Genomic DNA, 20,482 nt, shown 5'->3' on the forward strand with positions numbered 1-20,482 from the left:
AAAAAAAATCTACATTAAAAATCTCTTGCCATTATTTGTTGATGTACATAGAGTTCACTCCTAGATTGTCTCCACCTCCATTGAGGGCAATAGTTATAAATTATCTTTTAAAAATGCTGAAACCACAAAATGTCAATCTCAAGCTTTTAAATAAACAACAACAACAACAAGGAAATCAGTATACTATTAAAATAGATCTAATCAAATTGTGGCAAAGCAGATTGCTTCTCATGTATCTATCTAGACTCTCTTTGGCTTCAGAGATCTTCCCAGTGGCAGTAAATTGCCATGTTGCGAATATGAAACCATGCTCTTTGTTTGAGCATGCCAATTCCACTTCTCAAAAGGCCAGAAAATGTTACCCTAGGCTGTCTTCCTATTTTGTGCTGTTGTTTGCTTTTTGAGATGAGGTCCCTATGTATAGTCTAGACTATCTTGGAACTCACTACAGGCAGATCTTAATGATCTTCCTGCCTCTGTCTTCTAAGATTACAAGTATGTACATGCCTGAGTTGGTCTTTCTTTAGTAGTTACCATACTAGCTGAAAGTTTGTTCTGTACAAGAGCATCATCAATTAATATAACACATAAATAAACTAAGAGATAGAGCATATGTTTAGAAACACACATATATAGACACATATGTACATATATGCCCTTTGTGTGTCAGACACACATATAAACATTTCCTTTGCATGACAAGCTCCATGCTACTGGATCTTATATAAATTATCTGATTCTCCAAACAATCCTATAAGAGCTTGCTTATTCTAATGGATGAAGAAACTGAAGGTGGAAAGTTAAATAAATGGCTTATATGTTGTCTAATGTCTACTAAGCGTAAAGACTAGATTTACAGTCCTGTCTCTTAAGGGGCAGAGTTGCTTTGTCCATATCTGTACTGATGGTTTGTACAGATTATTAGAATGCCATTGTTAGAGCAAAAGATGACTTTCTATAATTTTACTTAACATGTGATAGCTGGAGTACCTCACACAAGCCATTGAAGTAAAGAGCTGTCTAAATGCATGGAATCTTAAATAGAGCAGGAAGAACACTGGAATTTTCAATAATTCACTCTCTTTAAAATATCAGAATTACATGATTGTTTGCACTGTCCTACCCACTGTTATAAAAACAGCCAGTGACAATTATTACACATACAGTAAGAATAAATTACTATTTTACTAGAAAAGAGAATCGAAGTTTTTCAAAATTTCTCCAGTATCTGACTACTGCTAACCTTCATAAGTCACTTTTTTGGTATTGAAAAAATGTATTAAACTGTGTGATCAATGGCTTTACATCTCTTATTTCATTTGCTCATTCAAAGCCTAATTGAGCCTTTGGAATGTTTATAGAAAGACTACAGAGCTGGGTCCAGGAAGGAAGAGAAGAAAGGCTCACAGGCCTGTTTTGGGGCTCTGGGCAACTGACTGGGCATTCAGCGTTCCTCAGAGAAATGTCAGTTAGATGCCAGTTTCTTTATTCAAGTCTCACAGCGTGTTTCTCAGAATTCTTAGCTGTTGGAATAGAACAAAAGGACGTGCGCTTGTGGAAGGGCTGTGTGGAGCTGCTGCTTACTGTGCTAAAATCAAGGAAAAGGTGGAATCTAATCTGGTGACCTATCCGGAGAGACCTCTCAACCATTAGCTTCACGCTGGGATTCATCCTGAGGTGGCTCTGGGATGCGATGCATTTGTATGACATAAAATGCATATTTGAGGGAAGCCATCCAGTGGTACCCTCCAAAGAACAGACTACCCCCTGTGGAAAATATCGAGGCACATTTGATCTGCCTATTCTGTCCAGTGATATCCTCCATCCGCCGCAGCCACTTATGTAACAGCTAGCCTGCAGAGCGGCTGAACTTGGAACGGTTACAAGGCTAATATTTCCACAAGGAAGATTGCTATTGAACAGTTTTCTAATGGATTCAGCACATGCAAGTGTTTCTCCACTGGGCAGGCACTAGAGTGTGTTCTGATTTTGTTTCTTCAGTAAATACCTTTGGAAAGGATAGGGCCAACCAAAGACAATCACTCTCTTCTTCCTCTGCTTGCTCTCTGCCCTCCTATAGATCTGTAAAGAACAGGCTCTGGTTGGCTCCCAATTTGTGTCCTTTTTCTTGTAAAAGTTACCTTTAAAGAGCCCAATACCACAGCATGGCCAGCAGTTTTAGTGGACTCCTGGAGTGATAGAATGTTAGGTGATAGGAATTGATTTTCCTCATCTTGACACTTGAAGTCTCCGAGGGTGCAATTATTTCACTGCCTGGCTATCCCTAGCAGAGCTAGCTACAGGGGAGCATGAGGGTGAAAGCCTTGGGGGGACTGGAGGAGCAGGACAGGGGTGTCCTTGCAAAGGCCTGCTCTGCCTCCCCAGTAGGGAAGCTGCTGGCAAAACAATTGAGACAGGACTGTGTTGATTCAAAGCCATCCTCTGCGTGTAGCTTGCGCATTGGATAATTGCATGAAGGTTCAGGATTGGTCGATGTGCCCAGGCTCTCGAGGCAGATATCCTGCCTGCAGCTGCTGTGGGAGGTGTCAGCCTGTCCTGCCTTGGTACATGGTCTAAGGGGCTGTGGGACATGCATCATCAAATCTATGACTCTTTTGGTTTTTGAGTCTTTCATGGGACATTTAGTCAAAATGTTATACAAAAAGCAGCTCACCTGCATAATGCCACACACCTGGGCACCGTGCCTCATCTTCATTTTAAAATGTTAGCCCGGAGAAGGTATTGTGTGTGTGTGTGTGTGTGTGTGTGTGTGTGTGTGTGTGTGTTTTATTAGATATTTTCTTTATTTACATTTCAAATGTTATTCCCTTTCCTGGTTTCCCCTCTGAAAACTCCCTATCCCATCCCCCATCCCCCTGCTCACTTTTGGCATTTCCCCTACACTGGGGCATCAAGAAAAGGCTCACAGGATCTTGTAAATGGTCCCAGGCAACAAAGGGGCTGCTGAGGAGGAGGGCGTATCCACACACTCTGGTGCTGTTCTGTGATTCACTTTAATTGGAGAAATATTCCCTCCTGGACTTTATTATTTCATTGGCCATTGTTTCACAGTCACGGGGCAGACATAAGTAAACAATTGGAAAGAGCTGTTGCTGGAGATGAAGGAAAAGTAGAAAGATCGATTCATATTTTGATTTTGTTCTGTTTTGTTTTGTTTTGTTTGAGTGTTGCTATGTCACATGGTGAACTTGGGATCCTCCCATTTGAGTCCACCGAAGACCTGGAGTTATAGACATGTACCACCACAGTTGGCAGAAAAACCTTTGATTAGACTGAGCATAAATCTATACTTCAAGCACTAATCATGAAAAGATATTACTAACCCAGAGCTACAAAGCCCGTGGGATGACAGTTAACCAGAGTTTACTCTGAGCCTAAAGGCATGTCTTAGGGTTTCTATTCCTGCACAAACATCATGACCAAGAAGCAAGTTGGGGAGGAAAGGGTTTATTCAGCTTACATTTCCATACTGCTGTTGTTCACCAAAGGATGCAGGTCTGGAACTCAAGCAGGTCAGAAAGCAGGAGCTTATACAGAGGCCATGAAGTGATGTTCTTTACTGGCTTGCCTCTCCTGGCTTGCTCAGCCTGCTCTCTTATAGAACCCCAGACTACCAGTCCAGAGATGGCACCACCACAAGAGGACCTCCCTGCTTGATCACTAATTGAGAAAATCCCTTGCAGCTGGATCTCGTGGAGGCATTTCCCCCAACTGAAGCTCCTTTCTCTGTGATAACTCCAGCTGTGTCAAGCTGACACAAAACTAGCCAGTACAAGGCACTATAGGATCATGCCAGCCAGAATCAGAGCTGTTAGAGAAACGTGCAGTTGTGGGAATTTGTGCTTAAAAGATGGAAAACAGAGTCACAAAGGCAATTGAGCCTAGTGCCAGGAAACTGGGGTTTAATTCTACAGAGTCCTGATTGGTAGCTTAGCATGCAAGTATGTAGAAAGAAAAAAAAGGGGGGGAATTCAAAACAAGACAAGAGAAGAGAAAAGAGAGGGTCTCCTGTGCCTACGTGTCCTTATCTGTAAGACTGGACAAGGGTACTTTCCCCATAAGTGATCTGAGGACTTAACAAGGAAAAGCACAGTTCTCAGTGTACACATTCAATAAATGTTGGCTGCTATGGTAACTGCACATCTTGCGATTTGTTGATTTTATTACTATCAGTGTAGCCTACTTACTTATTTCACTTTAAGTAAAGCATAAGACAAATTTACCAAGGAATAATTTCAGCCTTGATATGTTTAATCGATTCCTACATGCATCTTTCCCCACACACATATTGGTCCCTGTATCCTACATTTACTTTACAGTAAATGATGTAAGATTATTAATGACTTTTTTTTTTACATTTTCATATCTTGATAGATTGAATGAATCTCTAAAGTGATATTGTATTTTGTTTGATAATCTATTGTTTCAAACAAAGCTGACTCCTTATGGTCACACCACAAACTGTAGAGATTTTATTGATACCAGCAATAAAACTGTGACATACATTTCAATTAAACTTTTATGAGACTTTGTTCAGCACATCTTATAAACTGCATGTATTAATTGCCTCTTTAAAGAGCTTGCATTGCCTTTGGGGACACTTAAAATGCAATGTTAAAACAGGTGATCCAAAGACCAGAAAATCCTCACAAGAGGAAATCAGTATATGAGAGAAGATCTTGATCAGTAGATATAAGTTGAAAGCATACATATAGATGTGTGGGCGAGTTGATAGATGTGATGGATAGAATTTGTATTGGAGAGTTATTCTTCAAAATAGAAATGATACAGACAAGCTTCTATATCCATGTGACTACTTTGAATGTTCTCTGAAAGCCATACTTACCAAAAATAAAGATTTGATATTGCATTCTCCTACCATATCCTCCTGCAAGGGAGGAGGAAAACAACACAGACAGACAGACAGACAGACAGACAGACAGATGTACAGACAGATTGACAGGAAGAAGGAAAAGGGGAGCGGGAGAGAGAAAAGAGGCTAGGGGGGGTGGTAGACATCATTAAATATATATCTTGTCCATGTATGCAACAATGAAGGCCTTCTTAGTTGGATAATTGTCCATTATCTCTCCTGCTTATGTTTTGATGTATTTTTCAAATAAGTCACTATTTCATTCTAGGGCTCTACATCTCTATGTGCCTCAAAATCAGAGCCCAATTTCTTACATAATGGGTGTTAAAGATCTTATGTGAAAATCAGGGTAACTAGTCACCTTCACATCTATCCTGAAATCTGTTCCCATAATCAGAAGACCACTTATATAGTCTCTTTGGGTAATACCCATCCAAATGGTAGGACAGACAAGTTTTTATATCTTTACAAGGTATACTATAAAGGTCAATTGCCTTATCTTAATATTGTATATATTTTTAGTTTTTATAAGCTTTTAACAATTAGATTTTATATGGTACATATATACGTGTGTGTGTGTGTGTGTGTGTGTGTGTGTGTGTGTGTGTTGCTTCTTTTCTTTTCTCACCTCTCACACATTTGCCATCCTACCCTTAAGCCAACTCACCCCAGTATCCTCCATTCTACTCTCATATCACACATGGCCTTTTGACATTTGTCCCCTCTCAGCCTTCCTCTGTAGCTCTTGTTCTATTCCCATGGTCTTTTATATAGTTTCCTATGAAAGAACTGTACTATAGAAAACAAAAAACAGAATTTGAGGCACCAGGCAAAACACTGATCTGAGTCAGTAAAAGTGTTTCTGCCTTGTCTTACAGTTTCCATTCCTGTGAAGAGACACCATGACCAAGGCAACTCTTATACAGGACAACATTTAATTGGGGATTGGCTTACAGATCCAGAGGGTCAGTCCATTATCATCAAGGCAGAAAGCATGGCAAGATCCAGGCAGATATGATGAGGGACTAGGAGCTGAGAGTTCTACATCTAAAGGCCACTAGAAGACTTGCTTCCAGGCAGCTAGGAGGAGGGTCTTAAAGCCTGAGTTCACAATGAAACACTTCCTTCCACCAAGGCCACACCTCTTAATAGTGCCATTCCCTGGGTGAAGCATATTCAAACCACCAAATACCTTGTGTGAGTCCTAGGTAAGGTCTCCAACAGCCACTATAAGAAGATGAGTGGCTGTTGTAACTGTGTAGCTGGTACTGACTCGGAACACTCAGGAGCCATGGCAACTTCCTTTTCTCACATAACCCTTGCCTGTCATATTCTACCTGACCCTTTGTCAAGAGCCATAGAATTTTCTCTACATTACCACATCTAGGATAATTCCTAGACTCAAAAAACAAAAACAAAACCAAAAACAAAAAACCAGCTTAGTCTATTGCAGACAATCCATTACTAAAAATCAAAACACTACAGTTTAGTGTCTGTGCTGGAAAAATGGGCTGCACTAAAAAATTCAATTAAATCTGAAAAATAGAAAAATTTGCATGACAAGACATTTTACAAATAGGGCATTTCAAAAATGCCTTAAACTCTTTTGAGCTTTACTTGCTGAAGGAAGCCAGTAGAAATCAAGCAACATTCCTCACTCTCCTTATGTCAACTTGACACAAGCTGAAAGTCATCTGGGAAGAAGAAACCTCAATTGAGAATATACCTCAGTAGTATCTGGCTATAGGGCATTTTCTTAATTAGAGATTGCTGGGGGAGGACCCAGACCATTGTGGGTGGTGCCATCGCAGGGCTGATGTTCTGTAGGAAAGTATACTGAGTAAACCACACGGAGAACAAGCCAGTAAGCAGCACCCATCCATGACCTCAGCATGAGCTACGGGCCTGACTTTCTCAGTGATGGACTGTGATGTGGAAGCATCCTCAACTTGCTTTTGGTCATGGTGTTTTATCTCAGCAATAGTAAATCTGACTAAGACACTTCTGGTTTTCTGATTTATAAAACAAAATTGAGTTGGGTGATTTCCTAAAATCTCTTCCAATATTTTGTTTTAAGAGTGTATGGTGTATTATCCTGGAAAAAAAACCAAGTCACTCCAAGCTTGAAAAGGACCTTTTAAAGATGTCTTATTCTGTGTTTGGTGACACTGTCTGATATACTTCTACTCATTGAGACTTTGTTGGTTTTGAGCTTTTATTTTTGTTTTGTTTATGGAGACAGGGTCTCTCCATGTAGCCCTGGCTGTCATGGAACTTGCTATGTAGACCAGGCTGGCCTTGAACTCATAGAGATCCACCTGCCTCTGCCTCTGCCTCCTAATCCCTAGTCCACTGACAGTTTTGAAATGATACCCAGGGAAGCAAGAAGAGGGTGTTAAATCTCCTGGAGGTAGAATTATGAGGAAATGTGGGTGCTAGCAACTGAACTTGGGCCTCAAAAAGCAGTGGTCACCCTGAGCCATCTCTCTAGTCCATTGTTGAAATTTTTAAAGTACTAAGACTACATAACACAATAACCTGTTTCTAAGTAAAAAATAAATAAGTAAATAAATAAATAAATAAAAATAAAAATCCACTGTTTTACCCCTAGTTAACTAGGAAAAGTAAGATAGCCATTCTATTGCCTCAAGCACATAAAAACATTACCCATTCTGGTCCCAACATCAGCTCCAGTTTTCTGTAAGCTGGCCTTTGAAGAAGAGAGTTAAGCCTATCAGATTTTCTTCTCCAATTTCTAAATCTCAACTTGAGCCTCCAGGCTCAGCCTCACCTCATTTTTGGGGTGGGGGGTGGGGGGACCCTTGAGGATCTCCTTTGAGTCTCTACAAAGTTCCTTTACATCTGCAGCTAGTATCCATCCTGGTCTCCCAGGTGCCTTCTTGCTCAGATGCAGGAATCACTTCCACTCTCCACACTTTGTCTTTGAAGGATCTTACTCCAACTTGATTGCTTGGCCAGAGTGTGGCACAAACCTTCGGTCTGTCCTCTGTGTCTCAGATCCCTTACTAAGCAGTGCCCTGTCCACCAGCAGAGAGGAAAACATGAAAGGAGTTAGCCGTTTGGATCCAACATTCCTTTAGCAGATTAGCTGGCATGTTCAAAAGATGAAGGCAAATTTAATCCAAAAAAAAAGTATAAAAAGTTCATGATCAGTCTGAGCAAATAACCAGAGGGGGCAAAAATCCTTTAAAAGGTTAAGAAGAAAAAAATTCCAAGGCGATTTCAAACACATGATCATCTTTTTAAATGTCATGTTCCACCCACTAAGCTCCCCGCTGTTGTTTTTACCCTTCCCATTCCTTTAAACTTTATATTTAATTTTTCTATTTTAAAACAGTGAAACCCCATCTCCTTGCTTTCTCCAAAAGCCATGACATGAAAATACCACAAGTCATTCGGTGGGTGACCTACAAACAGATGAAACATCTCGGCTGCTTGTCTCTGATTTGGTCTCTGTGCCTTTGGTTCCTTCCGTTTAGTATGACAAAAAAGAAATCATAATACTTTTAGAATACTACCCACCCTTGGTCACAGACAAAGACAAGAAGTTCCTGCTTTATCTCAGCAAGGTTATCTTGTACTCGACAGCTTAGTGTGTTGATTCATGTTCAGTGTGTGGACTGGAGGATATTCAGGATTAGGAGTCATGGATTTGTAATGTAAATTCAAGAGTAAATGGATTCGTCTCATCTTGCTTGTCTAAAACCTGTGATAATCGGCTTGAAGCCTGTGGGCAGCTTAACAGAACTGAAAACATTGCCTAAGAGACTTGAATCAAAGACCTGGATTTGGGTTCCAACTTCAGATCTGTCTAGGTATGTGACTGTGAGGATAGAGACTTTCTGTGAATCTGTTTCCCCTTCCGTGGCATTAGTAACAAGACTGTTTCCATGGTGACTTCCTGCTTTGAAAAATCCTCTATGTGATCCTCTCTCTCATTTCAGTTAGACCCAGAGGTTTTCAATGCGCACTAAATAGGAATCTTCTTGTTAATATGATAAGCAATGTTTGATGTTACATACTGCTCATGAGTTAAAAGCGTTTTTTCCTTCTGTCTTCATATTCAACTTCTCTCTAGCCCGCTCATTCCAAGTACTCTTGTGCTTATAGGAAAAGATCCTTCTGTGGCTTCTTCAATTCATGCAAGAACAAGGCATCTCATTGGATGAAGTGGACCGGGAAGGCAACAGTGCTGTTCATGTCGCCTCACAACATGGCTACCTTGGATGCATACAGGTGCATAGCCTGCTGTTTCAACATCGGGAAGGGGTAACGAGAAATAAAACAGAGAAATGGGGGAAGAGGAGAGAAGGAAGGAAGGAACCATAGTGGGAAGGGAGAACTTTTGTTTTTAGGAAAATACTAAATCAGCTTTTGTGTTATAGACTTCTTTTGTATTATAGTGTTCTTTCTCTGTGGTAGGACTGGGCTTCATAAATGCACTCAAAATGCCCAGAGTTAGAAAGGCTAGGCAATTGATTCCCTGGGCCTTCATCAGACCAGAGCCTTGATTGACCTTGGTTTCCCTGAAGAGCCTCAAGTAGCCTCAGACTTCTAGTTCAACAGGCCTTCCAAACAGCCTCGTGTTCTCTGTGCACAGTGATAGCTAGAGATTATTAAGCAGAGCCACAGGGGAAGGGAAAGAATTGTAGCCATTGACCTAAGTCACAAGGTGAGCTCTGCCTGGGCATAGGGTCTCTACAGGAAGAGAAGACTACATCTGAGACAGAGTGATGGGCAGCAAGAGCCAGCTGCTCAGAAAATCATGAGAATGTATGCCAAAAACAGTGAAAATTAATAAAAACAAAAAAGCTGAGCATCCCAAGAAGCTCTCTAGAGGTCGTGCATTTACACATCTGCTCTTGGGAGAGTGAACTTAAGAGGGAATATTCAGAATACTTGGATGTCCTCACAACGGCGTTGGCAATTATGCATCTCCACATTTAAGATACCAATGTGGAAAGGAGTGATAAGAAAGTGTAGAATGGAGAGAAAGTCAAAATTCTTACCAATGTGTGCAAAACGATTCCAAAGAAAAGTGGTGCTTTTCTATGGAAGAAAGACATGAATGAAGGTTTAAAAAAAAAAAAAGATGCATCTTTCCATTTGATGAAACAATGCTTAAGAACCCTGAAATAAACATTTCATAAGCTAATAAGTGGCTGAAGCCTGAAGAAACTCCAGGTCATGTTACTATTTCTATTTCAATTTTAGATGTTTCTTTTTTAATATATGAAGAGAAATGGTCGGTCCTTCCCAGGCATCCTTCATTCCACTTCACACAGATGATGTTTTTGGCACTAAACGCCATGGAAACTTGGGTAACTCAGACGAGATCTATCCATCGTGTGTGAGATTAAAAAAATAATAATGATGAGAGACTAGAGCAAGTAAGAGGCCTTATGGGTGAGAAGGGGACCGAGACTGCAGGGGTCAGAGTCGAGAACAGGGATAACAGTACAGGTTTATCCTGAGCCTCTTGGAGCTCCTTGCTGACAGGGTCTCTGTGACACCCTGAGAAGGGGCCAGAAGGGAGGAAGTGGCTTTATGGAAAGCTGACCTTTCGTGGAGAGCAATCATTAAAAGGAAAATGAAGCTCTTTGATGACCTCTGAGTCTAGCAGCCTATGAAATTCAACACAACTGTTTCGGGAGGGTTGGAAATCATCACTACCAAAATAAGCTGAGTTTTCAGTATCACTGTGTCATCAAAGAATACGTCAGGATCAGCAAGTTATTAATATTCATGTGACAGCCTCCTTGCAGACTCTAACGACATCACAGTATTACAATGAAACCACTGTCATGTTTTAAACTATTGCTTTCAGCCATGGCCTACGAAATATCCCTCTCCTCTGTTCACAGTACTTTGGCCAAGTGCCATAGCTTCTCCACTTGCTTTTGACTATTAAATCTTACTTCTGAACAGTTTTAAACCTCAATATTGGGTCTGATTCAAACACTGTTCTTCTCCACACTCAGACTGTAGATGAAAGAATCACATGAGGCAAGATTAGCTTTTAACACACCGACTGGGATCCTACCCTCCCCCATTCCAACTGCACTGTCAAACACAAAGAGACAGCATTAAAAAAGAAATTCAAATGTCCTCTTATTCAGCTGAGAAAGGCTATGTGGCTTCATTGGGAGTCATTGCTTCATGGCCTCTTCATCTGGCTCTGCTCGGTGTCCTGTTCTATGGCAACCTCCGGGCATTTCAGGGATCCTCTGGTGTATCTCCATTGGTATTTGACATGAGAGACCTAGTTCCTGCTATGCCTCCTTTACGCCATATAGTTCCTTCCATCTATGATGCATCCATTGCCCGCTACTCTAGAGAACCCTCTCCTTTTGGAAAGAGTCAAGTTCACACCAAGTTCTCTACTATGAAGTCTGCTCAAGCTATATATCTTTGCCATACCCCCAGCAAGCTGCTTCTCAGCCTCACCCATGCTACTAGGAGCAGTGGTTCTCAGCCTTCCTAAAGCTGTGACTCTTTAAGATGGTTCCTCGTGTTGTGGTGACCCCCAACCATAAAAGTATTTTCATTGCTACTTCATAACTGTAACTATTATACTGAATTGTAATGTAAAATTTTCCAGTGGTCTTAGGCAAACCTATGAAAGGGTTGTTTGACCCTTAGAGGGGTTGTGACCACAGGTTGCTAACCCCTGCACTGTACCATCTCTTTCTTTCCAGTTATTCTTTTCTTCATCATGTAGGCCTAGCAAAACCTAAGGAAATGTCACTCCAAAACCAGTTATCTAAAAGAATAAGAAGAGACAGAATTCCATTCCATATCCTACAGATACCTCTGGCTTTAAGAATGCTTTCTTTTGGACCCCCAACCATCAAAATGACAAAATACCACAAACATTGCACTGCTTATATCATAAAAGAAAGGGTTTTCTGTATCTGCCCCTCTAGGCTACCGGTGGGGAAGAAAGTAGTAATATCAGTTTGATCCTATCTTTGTTGGCTCTCAAGGGAAAGGCCACTGATATCAACTACGAAGATCACTAGCAATGCTTTTCTCTGAATTGGTGTTTCCCACCCAACACCTTGGTTTCTGATAATTAATTGCCTTTGGAATAATGAGAAAATGTCTACCCAGCATTCTCTCAAAATTAATAAAAGAAAAAAATGTTCAGAAGGAAGTCCTGCGGCTAGAGAGATTGTTCAATGTTTCAGAGTGCTTGCTGTTCATCCAAAGGTTCCAAGTTCAGTTTCCAGCACCTACACTAAGCAATTCACAACCATCAATAACTCCAGCTCTAGGGATTTGATGTCCTCTTTTGGACTGGGCATGAACACACACACACACACACACACACACACAAATCTGTTTCATAAAAAGGAAGTCCCGATACAATCATGTGTTTTGTATTTTCTGGCAGACCCTGGTGGAGTATGGAGCGAATGTCACAATGCAGAACCACGCTGGGGAAAAGCCCTCCCAGAGTGCTGAGCGGCACGGCCACACCCTATGCTCCCGGTACCTCGTGGTGGTGGAGACCTGCATGTCACTGGCCTCACAAGTGGTAAAGTTGACCAAGCAGCTAAAGGAGTAAGTGCTCTCTTGATTCCTAGAGTCTGATTTGGATTTGTTGTACTCAAATTTCAGCCAAGGGCTCTGGAAAGCTTCCTTCATTCTAGTTATAAGGGAGTCTGGGAGCTCTCATCTTTTCTTCCTCCATCCTAGGTGCTCACAGCCTGTGTTCACACTGAGCATAACAGCTCTAAAGAGGCAAAATTGTACTAAGCCAGTAGGTTCAGAGCAAGTTTGCCAGCAGGGAATTAGTCTTTGTAGAGAGAAAGCATCTGTCCGAAATTCATGTCACTTCGGGCGGGGACGGGTAACGTGGCTCGGGCAGCTCGAAGGCATCGTCTCTGGACTTTCACCCTTAGTGACGGGAATCGGGAAGAGTATGAGAAAGGGGGAAGACTAGAGATAACTCCCATTTCCATTTTCTCAGCAAGGAAAATGTGTCTTTGGGAAATTACAGGTAAGTGTCTTAATACCCATCAGCAGCAAATGTGTTGAAAAAAAAATGAAGCAGAGTTTTAATTAGCGTTCAGAATGGAAGTGTGATTTTTTTTTAAGTCAACTCTTTCCTTGACTGATTGCCAAACTGGTACACATTGTCTGTCAGGTGTCAGAGGAGCATTCAGAAAGATGACTACGAAATAAATACTTGAAGAAGATAAGAAGGGATACAAGTACATTGGGTAGGATTCTAGAAACTAAGGAGTTAGCCTGAGGAACCAACTTCAACCTTTAGAGATCTTACAGAACAAATAGAAACTGCCATATTGAAGTTTTCTTGGTAATTGGAATCAGAATTCCAACAAGTTTGCAGATTAGAAGGAGAAAAACCTTTAATCATTAAACTAAATTTTAGGGGGAAAATGTAAAATTTGACTTTTAGGATATATGCATATTCACATACAATTAATAGTGATATTTATGGTGTACTGTAGAATAATATATTACAATACAATATTAGTATACTGGGTGAAAATCTATTCTAGTTTTTAAAAAATCATCTTTATTTTATGTGCATGGGTGTTTTGCCTGCATATTTGTCTGTATACTATGTGTATGCCTGTGGCCCACATGGACCAGAAGATGATGTCACCAGAACTCCTAGAACTAGTATTACAGACTGTAAGCCACCTTGTGGGTGCTGGGAATTACCACTCTGGAAGAGCGGGCAAAACCTCTAACCACTAAACCATCTCTCCAGGCCTCTACCAGGCTTCAGTGAGGGAAAAAAAAAAAACTGTATCCTATATACAACTTACTTGAGGTCAGGGGCAGGATTGATAACAGACCTTAATAGGTTGCAGATATGAGTCATGTAACACTGTGATGTGGCCTTGAACCCTCTGCATGCGTCTTCCCTGAGCTCAGGCAGCCCCTTGTCTCCCTACATGCTGTCTCTTGCTTCAGAAATAAAATCCTCTCTGATCTCATGTTGCTGGCATCTAAAGTAATCTGAGGAGATTAAATTATTCTTAGAAAATGAAAACTTTAAACCTAAAATGTAAAGGATTACCTCCAAGAATCCACTGCTCAGTTAAACAAAACTCTATGGCAGCTGATCTGGGCCGACTTCAAGATCTCATTGTAGCTGACTGTAGTTGAAGAAAGACTGTACATTAATTAGTAACCTAATAACTTATTTTCCACAGTGAACAGACTCTTACATAAGTCTTTCTGTACTTATGTAGCTTCCTGAAAATAAGTTCCGGGTAGGGAATAGCTAGAATAGAAGGCATGCATTTTAAAAGTAAAGAGGGGCTGAGACCATAACTCAGTGGTAGAGCAGTTGCCTGACATGCAGGTGCCCTGGGTTCAATCCTAAAATCTTGGGAATGTAAGCAGATGTTACCCAATGCCTTTCTAAAAATGTTGCAGCATCATCTACTCCCTCCAGTGAGCAACAGGCATATCCAAAAAGAGGAACTTGAAAATCATCCAATAGAATATTTGTATTGCGTTGATCCAAGAGTAGTGGTGATTGCAACTAATTGATCACAGCCAGTTACAGAATATTTGTCCTGAAGTTTCACACCCAGAAAAAACAGACTTCTTTAAATCTCAGCTTTGATACCCAACTCTGATTCTTTTTCATAAGCTGAATAGTTATGTTGCTGTTCTATTAAGGAACGTTGCAAATTCAAGTTCCTGACCACTCTCTTCTGTTAGTTATTCTGGGATAAACAATCCCTGTACCCTGATAGACAACAGTCATTCATTTCTCTTGAAGTCCAAGTGCTATGGGCAAACATTGTTAGTCCAGGGACATATATGTAAAGTGCTCTTGTGGGTACCGATCATTCATGTATTATGTACTTTGATGAAGTGGGAAAACCCAGAAGTGCATATGGAGAAATACCAGGTACAGAGCTCTGTGTCTTTTAGGCTGTGGGACATTAGTAACAGATAGGGGCAGGGTAAGAAATAATTTACAAGGCTGAAAAACACCTTAGCTTTGCCCATAGTGAGCTCTGGGGCCAGATAGCCTCGAATGCTGCTGCTGCTGCTGCTTCTCCTCCTCCTCCTCCTCCCCCTCCCCCTCCCCCTCCCCCTTCTTCCTCTTCTTCCTCTTCTTCCTCTTCTTCCTCTTCTTCCTCTTCTTCCTCTTCTTCCTCTTCCTCTTCCTCTTCTTCTTCTCCTCCTCCTCCTCCTCCTCCTCCTCCTCCTCCTCCTCCTCCTCTTCTTCTTCTTCTTCTTCTTCTTCTTCTTCTTCTTCTCTTCCTCTTCCTCCTCCTCCTGTTCCTCCTCCTCCCCCCCCTCCTCCTCCTCCTCCCCCCTCCTCCTTCTCCTTCTCCTCCTTCTTCTTCCTCTTCTTCTTCTTCTTCTTCTTGTTTTTGTTCTTCTTCTTGTTTTCTTCTTCTCCTCCTCCTCCTCCTTCTCCTTCTCCTCCTCCTCCTTCTCCTCCTCCTCCTTCTCCCCTCCTCCTTCCCCTTCCTCTTCCTTTTCATCATCGTTGTCATCATCTCTCCCTCCTTCCTCCTCCTCCTTCTCTTCCCTCCTCTTCCTCCTTCTTTTCAAATGCTGTTACCAACTGGGTATAGCCATTGCTATTGTCTAGAAATGGCAAACTTCAGCTCTTTTGAAGTCCCTCTTAGTAAGCCTAGGTATTTGGAACTGAATTCTGCCTCCACCAGGACAGTTCTATGCCCTAATATTTCAGTGTAGCCTTATTTGGAAATCAGATATTCACAGAAGATCTAGAGTCCAAGTAGGGTCATGAAGGTGAGCCCTAACCCAATGTCAAGTTCCCCTATAAAAAATGGAGACAGCATATACACAGAGGGTACATCGTGTAAACATGAAGGTAGTGTTCTTGGGGAGATATCAGCAAACCATGCAACCAGCACTTGCCAGTAAAAAGTAGATCCTAAGGGACAGGATAGACACCAACATGTCCTCAGAAGAAACAATATGGCTAACTTTAATCTTAATCTACTTGGGCCTCCAAAACTGTGAGGTGATAACCTGCTTTTGTCAGGGGATGGAGAGGTGGTTTAGTAGTTAATAGCACATGCTGCTTTTGCAAAAGACCATTCCCAACACCCACATCTCCCAACACCCACATCATGTGGTTCACAACCACCTGGAACTCTCGTGCCAAGGGATCTGACAGCCGCTTTTGACCTCTGAGGTTGCAAGGCACAAATGCAAGCACTCACATGTACACATAGAATTAAAACAAAAAAAATATGTTTTAAAATTTCCTGTCACTTAAACCACTGAGTTTGTGATACTCTTACAGCAATCGCTAACACTGTATGAAAATAAAGTTTTCTCTCTGTGTTTAAGGCTGATAGATTCTTTCTGGAAGCAAATCGAAAGAATAAGATTGTTCTCCATTGTTCTGGTGATTCCAGTCAACACAACTGATGTCAAATGTGATTTTTTTTAAATTGTGTCATAATGACTGAAAGATACCTAGTAAACTACACACACACACACACACATACACACACACACACACACACACACACACACACACACATATAAAATCTTCCTGTACCTGCCTTAGCCCCACCCCCTGCTGTATCTTTCTCCAGAATTTGGGCATGGCTTTAGAGTGTGCACCTTTAACCAGTCCACTAGCTTGCTCATGTTCCCAGGTTAGTTTCCCTTTCTAAATATTGTCTGTGTTTCTGTTTGTTTTTATAATTTTTCCACTTTACTTTATTTTCTGTGTACAGGTGTTTGGTCTGCACATGTCTGTGCACCATGTGTATGCCTGGTGCCTGAAGAAAAGGCCATTAGATCCCCTGGAACTGGAGTTATACATGGTTAGGAGCCACTATGTAGGTGCTATGACTCAAACCTGGGTCCTCTGGTAGAGCAGTTAACTCTCAGCTCTCTTAAAAATAACACACACACACACACCTACACACACAAAGACACTTGACATGCATCCTATCTAGCAAAGTAGAATGTATTCAGGGGTTTTAGTGTTATATTAAGCCAGCGTCAGCAAATAGTAAAATGGGCAAGGCCTGCTAACCAACTCTCTTTGTAAGAAGTTTGGTTGGGACACAGCCACATATGTTTATCTGTGTGTTATGCAAGGTTAAAGCCATGCTACAAGAACAGAGCTGAATGGTTGTCCTGAAAGTTTCGTGACTCCTGAGCCTAAATGGGCTATCTGGTCTGTGAAGAATTTGCTAGGTCCTACTTTAGAAAACTTTGTGGTTTTTGTTTTTAGTGTTGTTGCTTAAGATTTATCTTGACGTTTATTTATGTATATGTGTGTGGGCCTAAGTATATATCTGTACCATGTGTGTACAGGTCACTGTGGAGACCAGAAGAGGCACTGGGTCCCCTGGAGCTGGTATTACATGTTGTTCTGAGTATTCCAGGGTGGGTGCTAGGGATCAAACCCAGGTCCTCTACAAAAGCAGCCAATGCACTTAGTGTCAGAGTTGTCTGCTAAGCCCCGTGACTAAGTCTGAATCAGTGAGTTTGGCAATATAGGTGAGATGAGATAAGGTTACAGACTTGGCTTGGTTTGGGCGATGAGTTGTTAGAAAGAATCCTGACCATTTCTGAGTAAAACAAAGATGAGAAAAACAAAGATACTGGGACTTGTAGAAGACACTGTCAGGACCTGACTTTCTAGAAATATACAGACATAGTTGTTGAGTATATGCAGCAATACCATGCAAGAATAACAGGCTTCCTCTGCTGGCTCATTGCTGGCAGGTCCAGGCAAGAAGGGAGAGGTCTGGGTCCCGCCAGGGTCTCTCTGGGGCTGAGTGGGAAGTCGAGTGTCAATGGCCCAAAGGAAACACACCAAAGAGCCTTGTTGAAGCAGGAACTCGACTTTATGGCATCAGCCTCTTGCTTATATAAGTTCAGAACACAGGAAGGGGGATCTTTGGTGGATAAGATGATGTAGGAGGCAGGGAAGGGTGCCGGAGGGTATGGAGTGACTGACAGGGTCAATGGCAAAGCTCTGCATCAGCAATGGCAGGGCCAAACAGGTCTTCCTGAGTCACCCTGATACAGAAGTGACTAGCCAGGCTCAGGTTTATAATCAAGGCCCAAACCAGTGCCAAAATGGGGCTCACCATTCCTCTAGTTCATACCTAAGATAAGGTAGTAATTGTAATACTTATAGCCCACCAATTTAGTTCTATGCCCCAGCTCCTGAGAACTGTTACTGTTCTTATGCTAACCATACTAGTTTCCTGTTGCTTATAACAAACTATCACAAAATTACTGACTAAACAGAAGACACTTTGCCTTTATGGTTTTGTAGGTTAGGGGGCCAGCGGGCATGTTGCAATGCTAAGATCTAGGTGTTTACAAGGCACTTTGCCTAGGAAATGGGCTGTAGGGTGAGCACACGTTCTGCTGCTTCAGATTGCTGCAGGATCGATCGGCTTCTTGCATTTGGATGACTAGGTTCATGCTATCCTTCTGGCTGCTAGATGGGGTTACCCCAGCTGCATCCTGTAGCCCATAATCTCCTTTCTCTATGTATGACATTGGCAGCAGGATCAAGTCCTTCCCATACTTCTAATCTCCTTCCCACTGTGAAAGGCTTATGTGAGTAGGGTAACGTAGCCTCCATGTGAAACCTTCATATTACATCAGCTGTATTCAATGTCACTTCCCTTTTGCTATTAACGTGACATATTTATGCCTTCTGGGGATTTGGACATGGACAAATATTCTTGGGAAACTGTACCAATACTGCATTCAAAAAAAAAAAAAAAACTCACTCCTGTAGAATAAGAGTTAATTTGCTTTAATCCCTGAATTTGAAAGGCTGAGCCAGAAGGTGGTCTGTGAGTTCAAGGCCAGGCCCCTCTAAATGGTAAGCCCTAGGCCACACAAGGTGACAGAGTAAGACCCTGCCTCAAAAACTAAACGTCTGACTAAAACAGAGTCAAGTTGATTAACTAATACCAATTTCTATAATAATTAGTATATATTTTCTAAATGATTTTTCTTCCTGTAGCTTTGACCTTCAACCTATTTTCTTAACTTTAAAGCACATTCTGTTACATATACTCCAATGTCCCGAGGAAATGGCTGTTACTGTGCATTAATGGTCCCTTTTTGTAAGAGAGTACAAAACTCTCTGTTACCCAAAGTACTGGTAGTTGTTTCGTGTTGTGTTTAATTATGTTTTTATGATTAGTAAACTGATTGTAACTTTTGTAAACACGTTTTAAAATTTCTAAGCAAAGTTCTGCATGCCTTTAATCCCTGCACTAAGGAGGTAGACATAAGCAGAAGTCAGTGGGCTAGCCTGATCTACATAGTGAGTTTCAAGCCATCTAGAGCTACACAGAGAAAGACCCTGTCTCAAAAACAAAGAAATACAGTAGCTTAGAAATCATCAATAACATTCTGAAATACATCCTTCTAGATCTTTGTTTTAGTGACGGAGGAGAGAGAGACTTCCTAGAGTAATAGTAGCAGGCTTAGCTGCTTGCACCTATAATCCTGGTATTATTAGGCAGAGACAAGGAGGTCCCCTAAAGCTTGCTGGCCACCCACTCTAACTGAACCATGAGCCCCCAGTTCAATGAGAAACCTTTCACAAAAACTAAGATGCCGAGCAATTGAGAAAGACATGTAACAGCAATTCCTGGTCTCCATGTGCACATTCATACACACATATACAAATGCATACACAAATTAGAATATATTACATGTAGTATTTATAGTATTCTTTTTTCATTTAAGACTAGTAAAGAATAATATACATACACAAATATTAGACAATTTTTGGTATGTCCATAGGTATTCAAGTAAAATGGCTTTAATAGTTGCCATTGCAGGAGTGATTGAAATTCCTTCATTCTTATTGATGAGCTCTTAATTTCTTCGCGGCTTGTCACAAATGTGAACAGTAACTGTCCTTTTCAATACTTTTGATTGCTTCCTTGGGAAACTCTCTGAACCATGAGGATGGAGACTAAACACATCTTAAAGCTTCTGAATGGATTGCCATTTGCTGAGTTTTCATGAAGATTCTTCTCCCTCTAGTTTTCCAGTGGCCACGCATCAGACATTGTGTCCCTTGGTTGTTTCCTACAGGCAGACAGTGGAGCGTGTCACACTGCAGAGTCAACTCCAACAACTTCTAGAAGCCCAGAAATCAGAGGGCAAGTCCCTGCCTTCTTCACCCAGGTAATCCAGTTATGTTGGTTGAGTTGTTGGGTAATTGATGAAATCTTTAAATATCTGTTTATTCTGTTTAACATTTTTCAAGAAAATGACAACAGAAAATACTTTACTCCTATAAACATAAATTAAAAGATATCACAGTGAAACATCTGAGTCTGGGATCGCAGGACCTGGGGTAGTTTCTAGCTTTTCTATTTCTTTATACCACATGTGCTGATCCATGAAATGAGAATAAGAATGTATAGGGCGATTGGATTGTTGGAAACAGAAGTAAGGAAATTCATTCAAAAGTGGTGTGTAAATAATAAAACAGACCAATTCTGTAGCCATAAAGTTTAGGACATGTTATGCTCTGGCTACAGCTGATAGAATGGAGCCTTTGTGAATTGCTCTGAG

At 41.3% G+C, this 20,482-nt stretch overlaps 1 protein-coding gene across 8 annotated transcripts in view; it reads left to right on the plus strand.

Annotated features, from left to right (window-relative positions):
* The window catches only part of Sncaip (synuclein, alpha interacting protein (synphilin)), a 148,125-nt gene that overhangs the window by 117,998 nt on the left and 9,645 nt on the right, over positions 1-20,482 (plus strand). For all 8 annotated transcript variants that reach the window (NM_001199151.1, NM_026408.4, XM_030250578.1 and 5 more), the window contains 3 exons: positions 9,026-9,151; positions 12,312-12,481; positions 19,997-20,089. In NM_001199151.1, coding sequence (NP_001186080.1) covers positions 9,026-9,151; positions 12,312-12,481; positions 19,997-20,089 — 389 coding nt within the window. The remainder of the gene's footprint in view (positions 1-9,025; positions 9,152-12,311; positions 12,482-19,996; positions 20,090-20,482) is intronic.

Source organism: Mus musculus, chromosome 18 (genome assembly GCF_000001635.26).
Source record: "Mus musculus strain C57BL/6J chromosome 18, GRCm38.p6 C57BL/6J".
In the NCBI taxonomy this organism is placed as follows: Eukaryota; Metazoa; Chordata; class Mammalia; order Rodentia; family Muridae; genus Mus; species Mus musculus.